We start from the raw sequence: 20,295 nt of genomic DNA on the forward strand, positions 1-20,295 counted from the left end.
CGCTGTCAAGTTGCAATATATGTATTATCAGATTTTTGTTTTTGTTTTGACATTTTTTTAAATCTGCCTTGACAGCTGTCAAGTCCATTTGTGAAGCCAAACACCAAGTTTCACCTCCAGCCAATTAACTCAATGAGTTACAAGCTGATTCTTGGTGTCAGAGGTTGTGAGTTCAAGCCTCTGCTAAGGCAGAAAGGACATTGTAATGCTGATGTTCTTGTTGTCTTCCTATTTTGTCTCTTTTTGCTTAAATTTGTCCAAAATTGTCTGGCCCCGACCACTGCTAGGAAGCAGCTTTAATTTAATAATATTGTGAAAGACGACCAAATTCAATAATTATACTCACACGAACACTGAACCTAACTCCACGTGCAGCCAAGACCTGACGCACATCTTCCACTGAGTCACTGAGCAACACTGTTGTCAGAAACTATTAAAACACCTTGGTGACATGTTCCTGTATTAGTATAAACACTAAACACAGGCACCGAGATTGTCATGACACATAAAACATCCTGCTGTTGGAAATACTCACCAAAATAAGCAAATTAATCCACAGCTGAAAATAGTTCCCAACAATACTTAATTCTTTTTTGAGTGTTTTGAGTTAACTACAGTTCCCAGCTCTTTCAGGGATCTACTTTGCTTTTGAATAGATGTTTTAAATATTCATTTTTCAAGAAGGAAGTAATATGTTTGGACAGAAGTTCCTCATTTCTGTTCACTCTAATAAAAAAAAAACTTATTCTTTATATAATTGGACCTAATTCAGGCTGTCCCAGCACTTTATTAAAATAGGCCTGGACAGTTTCACTTGTAATTGTAAGAAAAGAACATCAACTGTGGTTCTTTTATTCGGTTACATCATCTACATCTGTGCTTCATGCTGTGGCCTGTCAAAACACCATCTCTGCTCCGACTGCAGACTCCTAACACAGTGAGATTAAACAGGTACAGAGAGAAGAAAGTAACAGTTTAAAGATTATGAAGCCTAAATAAATCGCTCCAACATCTTAAAATTCAAACCAAGAAAGACAAAAAAAAAAACACCACCAGAGACTGAAGCAGTAATTATCAACTGTTTATTTAGTTTATTTATAAATACAGTTTAATATATACATTGTAAGTCTCCCACATGGAAGACAACAAAAAGGCATCAAGGCATTATTCTGATATCTAAAACTCCATCACCACCAGCAAATATAACCAACTACAACATCCATATGGGTCTCACCTCAGAGGCAAGTGAAGGGCAATTTAACGTCAGTCAATGAAGAGTTTTCCCATATCGCTGGCGAGGTTTACAGTAAATCAATCAGGGGAGAGGATAAGGCAATTGAATAAAAAGTCCAAGGATCAATACAAAAGCAATTTTTTAAAACACAGCATGTCAAACATACCAACAACAACTGCCCACCCACCCCCCATACTCACTAACAAGTTCATTTGTTTCCACAAAATTGTTTCCGGTGGGGAAAATATTAAGTTCACCACACATCGTCACAAAATATACCCTTCATATCCACTTAATGAAAGCCCATTGTCTTTAAGCAAAAGAAAATGAAACAAAATAAAAATCAAACACAGCTTGATCACAAATTCTACCTCGATAACAAGAGGCCGAGTTAACTGCACTGATATATGGCTACCAACCACAGAACCTATATTGCGTTTTTCCTTTTTTTATATATTGAAATCATTCGGCTATGTTGGCCAGTGAAATCTGATAGAAACAAGTGATTTAGCTTAACAACTTTATTAAATAACGGCCTTAACTTCACTAATGGAGCGGTTTGTTTTGTGATTTTATGTTTTTTTAGTTTTTTTTTTCATATTAAACTACTTTAATCATCTTAACCACAATCCTGAGATCATCTGGAGAATAAGAATGAAAAATAATCGTCAATACATGTTAGATCCATACTCAAAAACCCAGACTCTCAACTACAGTACGACGGCTATAAGAAGCGACTGTAGCCGAGCCTGTCGCCACGCAGAGATTATTATGGTATGGGTTCCCTCTGAGTTCACCACATACATTTTTATTTAAGGTTGTCAGTTTTATCTCTCTAAACTAGTTATGGCATGTCTAGTATTTCTAAGCATTATGCATTCCTTAAAAAGTTGTAGTTACTTTTATTATATTAAAAAAAGCAATTTATTTACTGATGGGCCAAAATCCTATAAAGTCCTATTTATGCAGGAAATAAGTTCAAATGTGTGTATTCTCCTAATACTGATCACAAAGAGAACTACATGGCGTAGAACTTGTACACAGGCTTTAAACTTTGATGCAGTGACACATAACACCGTCCGTTTTACCAGCGAACATCACGCTACGACCTAAACCGCACACACACCTGCTCCTCACAATACTTAACTCTACAAGCACTATAGTATACGCAAACTGTAGTGAAGGCTACGTCTGCTCCTCTTGACCTATGGTGAATTGTTTCCTAATAGAATCAAGTATGAAGGATTAAACAACTGGAATATTACAGAATATAGGCGATAAAACATAATTTTGGTTTTTCTTTTTTTTTTTTTTAAGTCAACTAGACCTATATTTAAATTATCTACTTTAAGGAGTTTAAGACCAGAGGCCGAACGATGAAGCCTTTAGGCCCCGATTAGCATCATTAGCTTCTCCCAGTTAAACCTGGAAAACCTTTTTGCCAGGATTTCCTTGGAATGAAGGTAACGTTTTGGTAAAAGTCCAAACTCTTTTTAAAGAGGTATGATTCATTTTCATCCTCCCTGGTCAGTGTCTGCTTCTACACAAACTCGAAGGAAAGCTGGTGACCCAGTTATATTGCTGCTTGCACAAGCCGACATGCCCTATGCATGCATGCATTCTTACGTCTGTGTAAGTGACATCTTCATTAGTAAAAGTAAAATTTCTGTCATGCAGTTCTTTAAGTAGCTAATTTTCTTTTTAGCTCCAGTTTTCCAACTAAGCAAATATGTGTAAACAATTTAAAAAAGAGAAAGAAAGAAAAAAAGAAAGGCATTTTAATCTAATCGTTTGAGTTAAGACGTATAGTTAAGGGCCTCTTATTACACTGCATAGTTATTCGCTGTACAATACATTTACAAAGTACTGACTAAAGCGTTAATAAAAAAAACTTTCAACCGTTTAATTACATAATCTCATCTATAGTAAGAGTGAAGAATTTCCTGGATCGTCAGCCTTCACTGAAGCCCTTGTAACATCACCAAGTCGCTTTGTCACAGTCACCAAGACGGTTGAAGCTGCGACAACGTTACTCATGGGGAATGTTACGCTCTGGAAACAAAAACAATAAAAACTGCCAGTTCCTTCCCACGTTAACAACAACAAGAAAAAAAAAAGAGCAAAAAGGTGTGAGGAGTGAAAACATCGTTTACATACAGTTGGCACATAGTTTCTGTGAGGGTCTGTGTCTGATTAAATGAGACGCAGAGCTCAGAAAGACGGAATATTTCCTTTGCAACGATACAAGAAAGCGCTGCAAGTAAAAGTAAAAAAATAAAGCAAAAGAAAGACACAAGAACTGCATTTACTGTGTGTGTAAATGTGTGTGTGTAAGGCAGCTTTCCTGCAGAACAGTCTGTTTACCAGGAGACTAAAAACCTAAAAATGCTTCTCACAGTGGACAGCGATCGTCTGAAGAGACCGTTTCTTGGGACCAGATCGACTCAGCAGAACAAAGTGATGATAAATATTCTGTATTGATTTAGCATCAACACTGACAACAGTTACCAAATATAATCTCCATTTCACCTGTGTGTGTTTACAGTTTCAATAACCAGAGAATCACAAATTCAAATAGAAACTCAGCAGCTCAGGATCCGACAGCAATAATTAGTTTTTTTGTTTTTTTATCATTATATATACATATTTTTTTGGTTTGTTTCCTTTAAAACATGACTTCTGAGCTGTCTGATCTGTCATGTATCATCCTGCTGGGATGAGCTAGTAGCACTGCAGCTGTAGTCGCCGTCTCAGGTCGACGACCCTGTCACTCGACTGTGAAATATGGCTGCGTTTTGATTTTATAGCAAATTACTAGAATCATTAACGGACGCTGGTTAGCACTGAAAAACAAAACACTTCTTATCATTGCCTTGCTTTGAAAAAAGAACAAAAAAAAAACAGTCGACAAATGTAACAGCAATTAACCGATTTGTTCTGTAGCTATCAACATTGGTAAAGCTTCCTATAATCCTGCATCACCTCAACTGTACTACTTACCATTGGCCTACATCCAATTTTATTACTTGCACATCAAATAGACCCGTGATAAGGTGGAGATGAAAAGATCGAGATCCGAAGAAAGTAAAGCAGTGCTAAATATATCATCTGATTTATCAAATCTCATCTCAGAAAAAAAATAAGTGTGTTTGCACTTTCAAGTATTCTTTCTAGGGATCGTTTGAATTTTCTGACACGATGGGGAATCTTTTAATCTCCTTGTTCGGCGGATTTGAAAAGAAGGCATCTGACCAAAGCCGTCTTAGCAAGAAACAAGTAAACAATGTAAATAACCTCAAAAAAACAACGATGAGTTGTGTTAGGTGTACGGAGACACTTAAGGATATATTGCGATTTTGAAGTGAAGATCTCCGTGAATGAGCGAGTGATCGAGCGAGTGATGAAAAAAGAAAAAAACTCCATCACCAAAGCCCTCCTCTCGAAAGACAGACAAAATGTGCAAGACTTAAAGCTATGGCATCAGAAACTGTTTGTTAGTTTTCCTTCCTATGGATTACAGTTTAAGTGAGGCAAAGAAGGGGATGAGAAGCCTGGACGGAGCCAGCGTCTTCTGAGGTAGGGTGCAGTTAGCCTGCAGCGTTACTTGACTTTCTGAGCCCACTTCAGGTCGTCGGCCCGGGGTTTCTCTCCCGTCACGCTCTGGATCAGATCCTCCAGGTTCCTCCAGAAACCCAGCTTCTCCAGCGGGTAGTTCAGCCAACCTGGAGGAGACAGAGCTCACATCATCATCATCATCTGATTCTTTCCACACCCAAAAAGCCATCACTGGTGACACTGCTTTTACGAAATGAAAATGGCCGAGAGCTGCTCATGTTTTGTAACATTCATTTTTTTCATTCTTTACATCCGTAAAACAAAACTGTTTCCCACTCTTTGTGAAAATACTATGTTTTTAGCCTCTATCATCCTGACAGCTGAAATTATTACTGTCAGGTATTGTCCTTCTCTATTAAATATGAAAGGAGGCTGAAAATCACAGGACATGTCTGTTCTGATGATACAAGTCAGCGGTCGTGAAGTGTGTGTTTGTCTCTATAATAGACTTTCTACATGTTGGTGCGGAGCTACGTGGGAAACAGTAGGGGAGAAACAGCTGGACAGGAAACCGGGATTTGACACAACACCGACAAGCTGAAAGACTCTTGCTTAGATATTCTTATTTATTCTTCTCAGTTTAGTTTAAAAATCTATGTTTAAATTGTGCTATCTTGTTATCTTGCTCTGTTATGCAACTTTCTTTCTTTTAAATAGGGTATGCAAAATAAGCTGCTGCTCCTGACATAGTAATCCAAATTGTATATGTATATATGTTCTGTTGAATGGACGAAATAAAACTACTACTCTGAGAGCCGGGTAGCATGTCGCTGCAGGACAAGCAGGTCTGTGGAGGTGATTGGTTGATTTTATCACATGACATGCAATGCGCTTGCTGCTACCCAAAAAGTTGCGATATTTCCTCTGTGTGCTGCGAACGTGCACAAACAAACTGTTGGGACGCACCGTCTACGCGCCATCTATACACTACATCTGTGCACGATGCACACACACGCTTCAACCTAGGCGGCCCGCAATAGGCCGGGAAAATCCTGGATAATAGGTGCAGGTTTTCAGAGTGACCAGTTAAGTTTTCAAATTTATGTGTGATTCATTAAGAAAATAATAAATAAAAAGAAACGCCGCTGCAAATATAAAGAAACTGTCACTTATTTGGATCACTGCGTTTCTATTTATTTGCAGCAATAGCGGGTCTGGGCTACCGTAATTAATCCTACTGGGAAAGGGGCTGCGAGCTACGTGTTGGAGACCCCATATATATATATATATATAGTGTTTAATTTATATCTAATAATATTTATTTTAAGGTGAGAGAGAGACAGCTTTTCGATTCTTCTGTGTGTCTTGCATATAAGAGAATTGATAATTAAAATCTTTGAATATTGAATCTTATCTCAACTCGTACGAACCTGTAGTGATGCAGAAGTACGTCTCGTGGGGGGAGACGTGATGGATGCGGTGGTGCTTGCGGGGGAGGATGATGTGACAGTCCTGCAGTAGCACGACCCAGCGAGGAAGGCCGAAGTACGTGTGCGACCACTTGTGAATCTGGTTGGTGAGCGTCACGAAGATGGCTAGTGCAAACAAGTAGCAGTACCAGGAGTAGGTATGGTAAATCTCAGCTGAGGGAAAGAAGAAGGAGAAGAAGACGACAACAGAGACAGAGGTGAGACAGAAACTGGTTCGACCTACATCAGGATGTTTGTTTTTAAACAGTTTAGATCAGATTACAGTATATTCATGTAGGAGAACGTGTGCGGCTCCGTTTGTTGACGATAAAACTCACCAGGGGAGAGGGTGAGGAAGTTGAAGGCCATGTTTGCTAGAGGGACGATGGTCAGCATGCAGTTGTCACCATTGGTCTCAATGAAGTCGTGACGGGTGATGGCTGTGGGGTCGATGTGGTGCTCTCTGAATGGTCGTATAAACGCCTGCAGGACGGATCAGACAGCACAGTGGGGTGAAAAAACAAGAAATACAAACTGGAAATGCAAAGAGAGAGAGAAAAAAAACAAAAAAAACAGAGTGAACAAACGATGGATTGTACCCTTCCAACGATGGGTAGATCCACCGACCCCCACGTATCTGCCCCCCAGTGGACGAGGCCAGACGCAAAGTCTGCGGTGAGGATTCCTGCCACTGGACGTGAGAGAGAGAGAGGAGGACAGAAGAGGAAAAAGGAAGTGAAAGGCTTTTAAATTAAAAAGTGAACAGGACAACTTGTTTGGATTTCAGCTCTGGGGAAAAACAATAGAACTAATTGATAACATAAAACTTACCAATGCCCAACACAATGTACCACACGTGCCCCAGGTGGAAATTGGCGAGGAGGTGAATGAAATTGAAGGCCATGAGAGAGAAGCAGAGGAGGACACTGATCCATTCTTGACATCTTTTGCCTTAAAGGAAAAAAAAAAAGAAAAACCATGAGCAGAGATATTAGTCCAACTGGAGCACATGACCCGGCTGCTGCTGCTGCTCGGTATCACAGGGGCTGGACATGGAAACATGAGTCTCCTCCTGATAAGATTATCTCTCCCATTATGTCTTTTTAACTCCGACATGACATAAATCAGAACCAAATCGTCCAAAGGTTCCTGAACGTGTCAGCAGAATTAATTATGAGACGCCCGAGTTACGACAGTGAGGACACATTCCTCTGCGCTTTACGGGTTACGTGACACTGTGGAGCAGCTGGGCCTGAAATACCTGTCGACATGTAACAGCTCAGAGACGACGACTGTCTATTCTTGAGACTCTGAGCATCATTAAGTCAAAGAATAAACAGATTAGTGGACACATTATATATACTTATGGTTGGAGGGACAGTTTATATTTGTTTTCTGAAAGTCAAAGAACTGAGTGAATGGACACAAAAATGACCAAGAGGGGCAAGACAAATGCAAAGAAAGTCAAAATAATCACGTGGAGATCCAAAATGGCAACAAAAATTCCACAAAGAGGAAGTTTTGTTGACATTAACATACTTTTCAATGTTAATATATTACAGAGTATAGTAAAGAGTATTATGAAAGTCTATGATAACAATGTTTAGTTCACTTCTCTATCTATGCATCTATTGTATGTATTAGTTTTGTGTTGGCAAGGCAAGGCAAGGCAATTTTATTTGTATAGCCCGTTGTATAGCCCGTATAGAGAAATAGACAACAGTTTGTCTAAAGAGCTTCATATTGAGACGTGAAAGGTAGAAAAAACTGAACATAAATGCATGAAAAAGACAGGTACAAGAGGGTGCACAATGACACACATATACACCAGGTTAGGAGGTGCCTATCTATAGTCCCACAATCGGTCCACACCAGTTAGGACCTCATGTGCACAAGCTGCTCAAAAGGCATCAAATATTTGTCTAGTGGGTGTAAAAGGGCAGTGAGGAGGTCACGTCCACACCAGCAGCACCACCAGCAGCAGCAGTGGGTGACACTGAGAGGACTGGTTCAGTGAACTGGGCACAGACCGACCGCCAAACTACATGTCATCATGCAAAAGTTTGGGCACAAGTGGAAGATGAAATGATCTCCAAAAGGCAGAAAGTTACAGATGACACATTCCCTTTACATTTTAAATACAGATTTATTTTCATTGTCATTTTTTTTTACATTTCCAAAATGACAGAAAAGGAAAAAAGAGCCCTAAGCAAAGGTTTGGACTTTGGACGCCTAGTATTCCCTGTTAAAAGGGTTTTCTATGGAGTTTTTCCTCAGTTGATGTAAAACTGTTTGTAAAAACGGGCTATACAAATAAAATTGCCTTGCCTTGCCTTGCCTAGTAGCCCACCTTAATTGGAAATAGTAAATATCTTGTCTGATACCTTGGTAAAAGTTATCTGAGAGCTCAAGTCTCCTGAGTGATACTTTGTTTCCATTTGTTTTAACTCTGAAATGTCAGAAAACAAAAATAATACACTGATATTGCAACAACAACATCAAAAAGAGTGTTTCCTGTCAAACTTCATGCCTTTTGGAGATCATTACATCTTCCACTTGCTTTAACAGACATTGTAAACCAGGAGTGCACAAACTTTTGCATGCCACTGTATACATGGAACCAGTCAGTAGTTTTTTAGTGTGAGTCCGGGTCCAGGAGCTGACTGACTGAGCAGCACCAGAGGAAAAGGTCACAGCAGCAGAACCAGCAGCTTCTCGGTGAACCTGGAGCAGGAGCCGTGGTGGGTTCCTCCTCCTCTAACCCCTGGTCCGGTGTTTTGAAATGTCACCGGACCAAAACCTCGGACTCAACAAACCACAAACACAAACCGATTTCACATGATTCCCATTGTGTAACAACAACAACAGCAGCAACAGCAACAGCAACAACACTGTGACTGTTGTTAACGAGCCCTTTCACTGTCGCCGGGCCAGCTGCTCGGTGTCATCTCTACTGAGGCGGATTGTTGTTGTTGTAGTGATTTAAATAGTTTTATTTCACCTCACTCTGACTCTTGATAACTATAAAACCAGTCGTTATGTCAGTCACACGCCGCCGCCACTCGTGGACACTTGAACCCGGGCAGACGTGACTCACCTGGCGAGTACAAAGTGGCCAGTTCCCGGGCACCGGCGTGTTGTGGGCCCCATCTGGCCGCTCCCCGGCCCGGTCCCTGCGGTTCTGGGCTCTGTGTTTCCACTCCACAACCGTTCTGGTTCACCATTCTCGCCATTTCCATTTCCCTTGTGGGCCCAGCCCCTTCAGTTCAGTCTCCTCTCGTCTCGCTTTACTCTTCCTCAGCCAGGAACCAACAAGAATCATCAACTTTCTCAGCCCACAGACACCGTTAACGATTTGGACCAATCGCGAGAAAGTCGATGAGCTCTTCGGCCAATCAGCGGCGGGGAAAAGCGTTACACAGAGAGACGTGTGGCCAATGGGAGGGCGCGAGGGGAAAGACCGCATTCACCGACCCCACCCGTCCTGTCTGTGCTCGGCCATCTGTTGTCCAGCAGGAGGCGCTGTCGCCATGGAGACGACATTAAAAAAAACAACCGAAGCTGGTTTCACAGCGACACCTGTCAGCTCCTGGTGCTACAACTGAGAATGGAGGGAAAAAAACAGAAAAAACCCAGAAGTCGACGACAGATAAATCAGGTGAGGAGTCAATTAACATTTTAATTTATTTAATTTCTGAAAGTTTTAAGTTTTAACACATGAATCCCCTCATATTTTAAAACTTCAGTATGATGTCAGGGAGACTACGGTTGTAACGTTAACGGTTATAACGATTGTAACACGAACTTCTCTCATCAGTTCACACTAAATTTACACAAACATTATAAAATACATTCACATAAGATTTTGTTTTACTTTTTTTTTTTTTTTTCTAAAAGCTACATAGTAAGAATTTAACTTTATGTTAAATGTCATGTTTAGTGACAGCTAGGACGACAACGTAGATAGTTTTCATCATGTTAGCTGCCAGTGCTAATGTTTTAGGCATAGAGGTTTTAGGCTAGCCGTCAGCTGTAAGATAGATAGATAGATAGATAGATAGATAGAACAACAACTTTAAAAAGTAGATTTAAGTGCAGTAGTAGCTATGAAAAAATAACCTGCACATGCAATTAACAGGGTCCCCACATGTATTGGAAACCTGGAAAATGGTTGGCCAATTTGACCAAGTTTCCGTGGAAAACATGTGAAAAATTAGGGGGGAAAAGTCAAATGTCTTGGAAAAGTTTGAGTTGCCCTGGAAAATGTGTTTTTGCTGCACATCTTTAAATCAGACTCCTGAGTCCTGAGGCCAGATGGGAGAGGAATAAACATGGAAACAATCTGGGTAAATTATTTCAAGAAAAGAGTGGGAACCCTGATTAAGTACTCACTGTCTGTTAACTCAGTGTGTCTGTTGGTTAAGGTAGTTGTAAGGCAAGGCAAGGTATATTATTTGTTATTTGTATAGCCCGTTTTTACAAACAGTTTGTCTCAATGGGCTTTACATGGCATCGTAACAACATCCTCTGTCCTTAGACCCTCACATCGACTGAGGAAAAACTCCATGGAAAACCCTTCCAGGGAAAAATCGGAGAAACCTCAGGGTGAGCAACAATACACAAACACAGCCAGACACACACAGATATACACAAATTTGCACATTTCCCTCAGTTGTTTTTATTATGTTAAAATGTCTTATCTATACTATGACTGACAGTAACATATGCTTGGCTCTCTCTCTCTCTCTCTCTCTCTCTCTCTCTCTCTCTCTCTCTCTCTCTCTCTCTCACACACACACACACACACACATAGGAACACAAACACACAAACATTCAGTAGCAAGTTTTTGTCATTAGTCATAATGTCACATTTCACTCCAATGCATGCTGCAGCTAATCTAGATTGTGTGGTGAATTTGTGTTTGAGTCTAAACTAAACATTTTCTGTTTGTGTTGCAGAGTGAACACCTACACCATTTACCAGCAGACACATGTAAGTAGTTTGTGTTTTTTTTAACATGCTGACTTAAAAGAGCTCCAAGATACAGACAGAAATGTCCAAAAGTTTACAACCAATCCCCCAGTCTCCCCTTGTTCTTTTGCGTCTCATTGGAGTTGTTTGGGTTTTACTTTACAGCGGCTTTATGTTTCATGCTCAATTTGTGACTCGTCTTTATGATCTTTTTGTAATCGTTTTGTGTCTCTTTATGGTTGTTGGAATATTTTCTTATTTCTTTGTGCACACTTGTGTGTGTCCAGGAACAGGCCCCTAGAGGTCAGAGAGGCCCGTGTCCACTACAGCCCATTCAGTGATCCACCCATGTCTTTTTCTGTTCATGAGTTTCACAGCGTCACTCAGTCTGGCATGATGACTTCTTTGGGGCGGTCAGCAGAGTTTACAGAGAAACTCTGTTTACAGAGAAACTCTGCTGCGTCATTGATTTCACTGAGTCACTTTGTTCACTTTCCTGTAATTTCTGTTAGTGCCAAACAACATTTTAATTTTCTGCTTATCTCATAATTTCCACATTTTTTTGCCGCAGCTGCTGCTATTTAGCAAAAGTGAACTTATCCCACTCTGGGCGAATGCCCTTTATTCATAATTTTACACCAGTATCAGCAGCAAAATGTACAGTAACTAACTTGTAAGTGCATTTACTCAAGTGTTGCATACTTGTACTTTAATATGATACTTGACAATCCAGTCATATTACATTTTAGAGAGAAATATCATTTTTCTTACTCCACTATATTTGTTGTAAAAACTTATGTTATAATCCAATAAGACAATCCTGCCTCACAAAGCCTTTACTTGTTGTATTTTAGGTATTTTAGCTTCATGGTAGTTAAGATTAAGATTAAGATGCACTGTATTGTTCCCTGGGGGAAATTTGTTGTGGGAAAATAGTGCAAAGAGATGAGTGAGATGCATCACCGTACATAAACCACAGTACAAAACAAAACCACATCGCAGTAGAGTAAACACATGAAAAACAATGAATAACAATAACCATATTATGTTGTGGCATCCTGAAGCATGAGACAATATACAGCACCATGAATAAATAAACAAAACTATTGCACAATCCTAAATCCTTTCCAAAAAATATGTAAGAACATCACAAGAAGTGTACCAACAAGAATAGACCACCATTGAGAAATAAGGATAAAATGTAAGTAAGAATAAATCTAAGTAACCTAGTGCTCAAGTAAAAGGATTATGAAATTTTTACTTGTATTACTTTAACTTGATAGTCTGAGTATGCACCGTATGCATGGTTTTTACAGAGCGACTTTGTGTGCAAATCTTTTCTCAGTAAAGACCTTTACTGTAATACTGAGAAAACCTGGTTTCCTTATTTCCCCCCGGGGCCCTGCTAACTTGTTAATCCAGGCTTTGTGTGTGTGTGAGTGTGTGTATCCGATCTCCGTAGTCACCGTTGCACCGTGGCCCAACAGCAGTTTGCAATTTAACCAAAGAAAATAAGAAAAGGGGGGGGGTAAGAATACAGCTGAAATTCCCTGGAAAGCCACAAATTCAAATGAGTCACAAAATTGAACGTAACCCCAGTGCGTCTGCTGTGGGATGTGTGTAGATGGGAAAAGAAGGGAGAGTGTAGGATTATGGGAAGGAAATCATTGTGAAAACACTTGTAAACTGAGAAAGGCTTTTTGGCCCCACACCAATGAGACGCTTCCTAAACATTTACAACATGTCGCCTACATTATTTTTAGCTTCACCACACGGTGGCGGTAAGACTTCACACTGAATCTGAATCAGCTCTGAGTCTGATCACATTATGAATCTACAGGTCGACAGTCTATGAAAGGAGCTGAGAGTCAAGTTGTGTTTTAACTCATCAGAGCACCTGTGTGCGACACCTGAGAGAAGTGCGGTTACTTGTATGTGGGATTGTGTACTTTCATTGTTATTGTTCAGAGAGTCTGGGTTGTTACTTTCATTTTAGACAATAACTTTCCTCTTGTGTTAGGGTCGGCAGTCGGCACCGACCCATTTTTAGGATTTTAATGCATACAAGTACCACATAAATATGTTTATTGCATTAAGGCCTTTAGACTTTGTCAGGAACCTCTAGTTTTTTTCACAAAATTTTAAAATGCTCAAGTTAAAATTATGACATTTGTGTTGTTAGGGTCGGTTTCGACCCGGTGATGATTCATGGATAAGGAAGCCTAACAATGTAATGAAGAGATAAAAACAAATTGGATGAAAAAAAATTGATTGAATTAAAGGAGAACTATGTAAGTCCGGTCGCTTTTCCGCTCTTTTGCTAACCTTCATCGTGGCCATGTGCATTTGTTTCCAACGAAGCCGGCGAGAAATCAATCAATAGAGCGGTACATAACGTTATTTATCATATGTTACGATGTCTATCCGTCTTTGTGTAGTTTAATCTGTCATAGACCAGAGATTATTGGTTACGAGATGCGTTTGTGTCGCGGTGCCGCAGAGACGAGAGCTGGGACACCGGGGCGACGGCCCCGATCTTAAGGTTGGTTTTCAGCCAAGAGACGCTAGGTGGAAGGCAGAGAGCCTCCATTCTCCCTGTAACAAGTTAAGCCATTTATTAAACCGTCACAATTACTCCAAAGCTGTTTAATCAGGGTAAAAATGTAGCATAGTTAAGATACAAATCCTGCATAGTTCCTCTTTAAAACACAGGTCAAAACCGTCCCTAATGGTAGCAGAAAGCTAACAAAAGACGAAGGTTAACTCATCAGAGCCCCTGTGTGCGACACCCGAGAGAAGTGTGGTTACTTGTATGTGGGATTGTTATTGTTCAGAAAGTCTGGGTTACTTTCATTTCAGACACAAAAACCCATCCTGACTGAATCTGACCCCGGTTGTTGCAGCGCGTCATCTTTGTCCATGAAGGTTAAACCACACAGGTCACGCAGACACAGGTTATTATAGTTTTACATTTTTATGTAGTTTTTGTTTTTATTTAGCTTTTCAGTTTGCTTTTTTAGTCCAACAAGTGACCAAGTAGTTTTAGTTTAGTTTTATGGCCTGATTTCAACCAAACCTTCTGTGTTGGACTCCCCTCGGCCCCCAGATAACATATTCAAATTTGGAGAAATGTGATTTTTGGTTAAAAAAAACAACCTTTTTGGACACCCACGGGGGTTAAACATTTTCAAAAATCTCCTCAGCCATTTTCTCCAAAACCACTGGCCTGATTTCAACCAAACTTCTGCTTGGACTCCCCTCGGCCCCCAGATAACATATTCAAATTTGGAGAAATTTGAAGAAATTTGATTTTTGGTTTTTATTTAGTCTTAGTCTTAGTTTTAGTTTTTCATGTGCAGTATTAGGAGAACGCCTCTATGAAACCTCTTAAGATGAACCCACATGTGTGATTTTTCCCTTTTAGTTGCATCCCATAAATGTTCCTATCAGTCCTCATTCAGCTTATTGAGCTGTGGCGTTTTCCTTCTGCAACTTGAGCCATAAGAAAACTAAAAGCTATAGTTTTCTGCAATATAGTATTTGGAAAAATTGTCATATTTGTTTTTTATTTCAGTTTATTACATTATTTTTTTCACTGTTAGTTGTAGTTAACTATAATAACCCTGTGGCAGACACAGGCTGCTGCTGGTTTCAGCTCGAAGTCTGTGGGGAAACAGCTGTTTGTGTGGAGATGCGTCCGTATATGAGGTTATTACGCATGAACTGAGAAAATGGTAAACAGGTTGTTTCTCTCTGTGGTGGGATTTTTCCATTTATTGTTCTCTTTATGTGTTTGATGAGGTTTGGACTGTAGAGGGCGTCAATGTTGTGAACGTTTGTGAAGCCCTACAACCAACCAAACTCTGATGAGGAGTTGACGATCCTCGCATGTCTTCTCACTGGCCACAGTCTGGCTTCAGTGTCTGGTTGTTGGTTTGTAATTTCTGTAGTTTTTTTTTTATGTCTCATGTCAGTTGTGTCAGTGAAAACCACAAAGCTATGTTTCCTCTTCATCCTCAAACCAAAGTCTCTGCCACAACTAAGCGTTAGAGAAGTTTGAGAGTAGATCAAGTTACTTTTTCTTTTCTTTTTTCTTTTTTTTTCTGATGATGATGTCCACATATACGTTGTTCAATGTCGGGAAATGCCCTCTCTAAGAGCCATGCATGCAACACAGTACAGGTTGTCCGGGGTTGGCTCCGTTTTGCGCGTCTATGCTTTACACACCTGCCCAGCTAAGCCCCGCCCCCCGCTCGTAATAAAACCCCCCCACGAGACAGGAAGATCTGTCAATTCCTCCCAATCCATGCAGCACAGCGGTAGCTTTTCAAAGTTGAGTGTGTTAGTCGAGCTTTTGCATGTTGTCACAGAAGAGGGGGATTTAAACGTCTTACACATTTACGCACACGCACTTTGAAGGTGTTTCACAACTGAACCGCCGGCTGAACCTCCTGAACCACCGTGGGCGTCTGATCTCAGCCCTCCATGCTCCTGCAATCCGGCGGGTGTTAAGATCCATGGAAGTGGCCGGCTTCTACGACGAGGGGAGCTTTGCTATCCACGGTAGAGACAGCATCATCAGTCCCATCAGCGGCGGCGGCGGCGGCGGCGGCGGCTCTAACTACTGGAGGCTCGGAGACTCGATGTCGGAGCTGGGCATTGAAGAGCGGGAGAGAGCGATAGACTTCAGTGTTTACCTGGACTCAGCAGCAGCTCTGCACTGTCCGCAGCTGGCGGCGGCGCAGACGCAGCAGCAGCAACAGCAGCAACAGCAGCAGCAACAAGGAGACGTTTACTCTGATTTCCTGGCGGAGAACAAGATCAAGAGAGTTGCAGCTTTTCAGAACTACAAGAACTACTCTATGCTGAACGAGCTGGAGTCGAGTCAGTGCGACAACAACTCCTTGCGGGACCCCAGGGAGCCGTACTCGCTGGGTTACGCGGAGCTGCAGGAGACCCGGGTGGATAGTGTGCTGAGCTCTGATCTGGTCGGGAGTCGGTACCGAGCCGCTGCTGCTGCCGCTGCTGCTGCTGCCGCCGCGGAGAGAGAAGACAGCCGGGAAGACGCAAAGATGGAGAACGGCTCGTCCGGCTACGACATGAGGTACCTCCACTACCAGTCCACCAGCGGCAGCCTCGGGAACCTCTCCACCGCGTCCTCGACCTGCTCCAGCCCGCCCGGCACACCTGCGCCGCCAGGTAAAAGCGGCAGCAGGTCGCCGTCGTCGCACCATCACCACGGCGGCGGCGGCAAGATGTCCAGCAAGTCAAAGAAGAAGCTGGACAAGGACAGCGACGAGTACCGGCAGAGGAGGGAGAGGAACAACCTGGCCGTGAGGAAGAGCAGGGACAAAGCCAAACTGCGCAACTTGGAGACTCAACACAAAGTGCTGGAACTGGCTGCGGAGAACGATCGTTTACAAAAGCGCGTGGAGCAGCTGTCCAGAGAGCTGGCCACGCTGCGCAACCTGCTCTCCGCCACCGGACAGTGTTAAACAGACTCTTCTGGTCGCTGCTGGACCGTATCATCATCATCATGTGTGTGATGTGTGTGTAAGGCTACTATACTGGAGCCGGCGGTGTGGTGATCCAGTGTTTGGTACAGCTTCACGGGTGAAGACGGCGACCACCAGTTTACAAGGACACTTTGAATGGGACTTGATATAGAAGTGGGTGCATGGATTGCGCAATCATTCACGATTCTTCACATGTCACCTTAGCTTTATTCTCAGATGTTAATGTTGGTGTATGCAGTATTTCTGTGCAGGTTTTACATACATGCGAGTGAATTTCTAACGTTTTGTGTATTCAGAGCAATGGTTGTCAAGGGAAGAGTTGTGCTGCAGTGAAATGATGCAACTCTTTGTAATACTATTGGCAATGAATGAAATAAGTCTAATTATTTAATATTAAAAGGTGAAATGCTTTAATTGTACTTGATATTTTATTGAATTAAAAAGATTTATACTTTGTCTTAACAATTTCTTTGGTAATTTCTTCTTTTCTGTCCTTTTTTTGTTGTTGTTGAAGCAGGTGCAGACTGAGGCAGACAGGGGCGTACAGGGCCTAATGCTCGCCTTAAATATTCACACCCTTCATAGTCAGACTGTGCTTTGCCATGTATGTCAGTTACAACATATTGCAGATATATTGGCATTAAGGCACGTTTGCAGCCTTTTAATGAATGCAAAAATTAAAATAGCACTGTAGAAATTTGACATTTCACCGTGGAGATGGAGTGAAATGTATAAATCCAGTATTTACTATCAAAGCTATATATATTTCTAACAAAGCTGACTACTATAATCTAAATTTATTAACATTTACTGTATCCGTAAAGCAGAAACTGGCATCCAGTGCAGCTGCACAGGGGCAGAAATCTCAGTAACTGAAGAGAGAGTGTTGCATTCGTGTGTCTCCCTCCGTTGACGTTGAAACGCATTAGAAATTGGAGAGAGAAAGACCCTCCACACCATCACTGCGTGACTTTTCAATGGTGCCACCATTTTGGTTTTTTCGTGTTTACTCAGTGATTTGCAACAAGAGCCCTCAGATCCTGAAATACATCCAAACCGATTTTATACTGAAACGAATCTGCTGACAGCAGCACAAAAAAAAAAAAAAAGCAAGAGACAGTTGGTCAGACTGCATGCACGCAGCACCGAAATGTTAGTTTTATCTTTAGCACATGGCTCTGTCAATAGTTTGCTGGGTCCACTGGCCCAGAGAGAGGTTCAAGGTTGCAATGGAAATTAATCAACAACTAACCTCCTCACACCACTTCAGGTCACACTTGAACAGCCACAGAGCTGCAGAGATATGAATAATCCTAAAGCAAACCTCCTCCAGCCCTCCAAGTTAAAAAAAATGTAGAAGTTAAGACTTGGGAGTGACACAAAGTGGGTTACACACCAGACATGATAGATAAGTCGGACAATTGGTTTGCGGTGGAATTTACCAAGCCCTCGGACTGCATTTCAAACTGTGTGCACAATGTGAAACCTATCTGTCACGAGCAAGCAAAACCCCAGACAGAGGTGATAAAGAGACAAACAGAAAAAAAAGGGAGCACGGTGGGATTCGTATAGGTGATCCATGACAATTCAACTCTCCCTTCATTAAACAGCAGAGAGGAGCTAAAAAAAAAAGAAAAACCCAACTCTGCTGGTTCTACAGCAGTGTGGAAAAAGAAACAACCTCAAAATAACATAAAAACAGAGTGAACGATGTTGTTTTTGTGCAGCCAGAGATGATATTTTGAATGCAGTGGATGTTTCAACACACTCAGTGATGAACAGTTTAGTGTTTAGCTGTTGTGCAATATCCTCCCTTTCCAACACATCACCACTTGAAGAATGTTACACCCACTTTTAAATAAGACATTGTTATCCTCCATATGACAATAGCTGTGAGTGGATGTGCTCTGGCTTTAGTTCTCACTGTGTACAAAAGGAGCACAATTGAAATATATATGTATATGTGTGTACATTTTTAGATTAGATAACAAGGAATGTATGCAAAGATTTTAAAAGCACAATCACAGAAACTGGCTCATGCTTTATGTAACATGGGAGCTTTCCAAGATCCAGCTCAGTCAGCCACACAGTCAGCCGTGGGTCCGTTTCCAGCACCGATCCTGTTCCTGCTCCTCTTAAGTGTTGGCTCATATTCAATCACACATTCTAGGCATTTTTGTGTTTGATGACCCCGTGTTTCCTATTTGAGCCCCACGCCGTCTTTTCCCTGCTCCTGGCTCACATGCTGACAGGAGAGAGGGAAATTCCCACACAGGATGACCTCTTTTCTTCTAAGTTTAGTCCGGCCCCCTTTCAACATTTTACCGTCAATGGGCAGTGTCTGTCCGTAAACTCCTCGTTGCATCACAGCCCCCTCCAAAGGCCAGCTGGCCTCCTAAAAACTCCTCTGATAAACCAATACAAACACACACGCATGCACACACACACACCTGTCATGCTGCTGATGTGCACGCTGTTCCAGATGTTGTGAAATGGAAGAATTTCTTTTTTTTTTGTAGCTCTGAGTCATGTCCATGTTGTTTGACGCCAATTAGCAATCGTTTGTTCCTCAAAACCTTTTTCATTAACGCATCTCATTTCTGTTTCCTAAATTATTAAAAGGGCACAAAAGTCAGATGCCAAAGACGACGAGCCGAGCTTTATTTAACACTTGGCACAGGACCATGTAGTTTTTTTTTCTTACTTTGTCTGACCCAAGACATTTGTTGCTGTTTTTCATCACAAATATCACAACATGCAGAAGTGTCGAAACAAATTCACCCTGAACAAAGGTTGAAAGATTTTGAGAGGAACGCGTATGACGCATGTCCATTTTGTTTGGTGCAGAGCTGCAATCATTGGACAATTAATCAATTAATGGACAGGCAGAAAATTAATCTACAAAAATGTTTATAATTTGATAATTATCACATCATTTTGTGTGTAAAAATGTCAAATAAATGTGTCGTTCCAAGCTTTTTGAATGTAAAGACTTGATGCTTTTCTTCGTCACACGTGATAAAAGGAATATCTATATTTTGAGGTTATTTCTCACTATTTCATGATTAGAATAATGTTGTTATTATGACCTTTGCACGATTACATTGCACATAACAATAATAATTGCTTCATACATTGATTTTAATCAATTTTATCATCAAAACGGGAACCACATTACAACTATATTGTATTATAAAAGTAATTATTTTAATTAACTATTGGTAACACCGTTTATCAATGCAGATAAACTGATGAGGTTATTGATCTTCACAGTATTTTTTTATGAAAAGACCAAAAACCAACATATTTCAATACATTTCTCTCTGTAGAAACCACTCCCAAGCTCACTGGTTCCTACTAAAGATATGAATCTTTAAAAAAAAAAAAGCTGGTAAATACGTACTTTCATTTTTTTTTTTTTTTTAAGGCTCAGTAACTTCCTAAAAGATCTGATCACTGTAGTTACAGAGAAACTCATGCAAACAGGAGTGAACAGTGAGCTTTTTGCATGACTGTTCAGCCACAATGACAAGTCAAAAAAATATCTGC

The 20,295-nt window shown here is 41.0% G+C and overlaps 2 protein-coding genes across 2 annotated transcripts; one reads left to right on the plus strand and one right to left on the minus strand.

Annotated features, from left to right (window-relative positions):
* Window positions 1-1,068: 1,068 nt before the first annotated feature.
* Window positions 1,069-9,546, minus strand: peds1 (plasmanylethanolamine desaturase 1). The gene is made up of 6 exons (XM_083975434.1): window positions 9,356-9,546; window positions 7,090-7,209; window positions 6,858-6,949; window positions 6,597-6,741; window positions 6,220-6,432; window positions 1,069-4,956 (listed from the first exon to the last, which is right to left on the minus strand). The coding sequence occupies exons 1-6, from the start codon at window positions 9,495-9,497 to the stop codon at window positions 4,835-4,837; spliced, it is 834 nt and encodes a 277-aa protein (XP_083831560.1). The 5' UTR covers window positions 9,498-9,546; the 3' UTR covers window positions 1,069-4,834.
* Window positions 9,547-15,522: 5,976 nt separating this feature from the next.
* Window positions 15,523-17,156, plus strand: cebpb (CCAAT enhancer binding protein beta). Its single transcript, XM_083976372.1, has one exon. The coding sequence runs from the start codon at window positions 15,748-15,750 to the stop codon at window positions 16,723-16,725; it is 978 nt and encodes a 325-aa protein (XP_083832498.1). The 5' UTR covers window positions 15,523-15,747; the 3' UTR covers window positions 16,726-17,156.
* Window positions 17,157-20,295: the final 3,139 nt, after the last annotated feature.

This window comes from Trachurus trachurus, assembly GCF_905171665.1.
Source record: "Trachurus trachurus genome assembly, chromosome: 7".
Classification (NCBI taxonomy): Eukaryota; Metazoa; Chordata; class Actinopteri; order Carangiformes; family Carangidae; genus Trachurus; species Trachurus trachurus.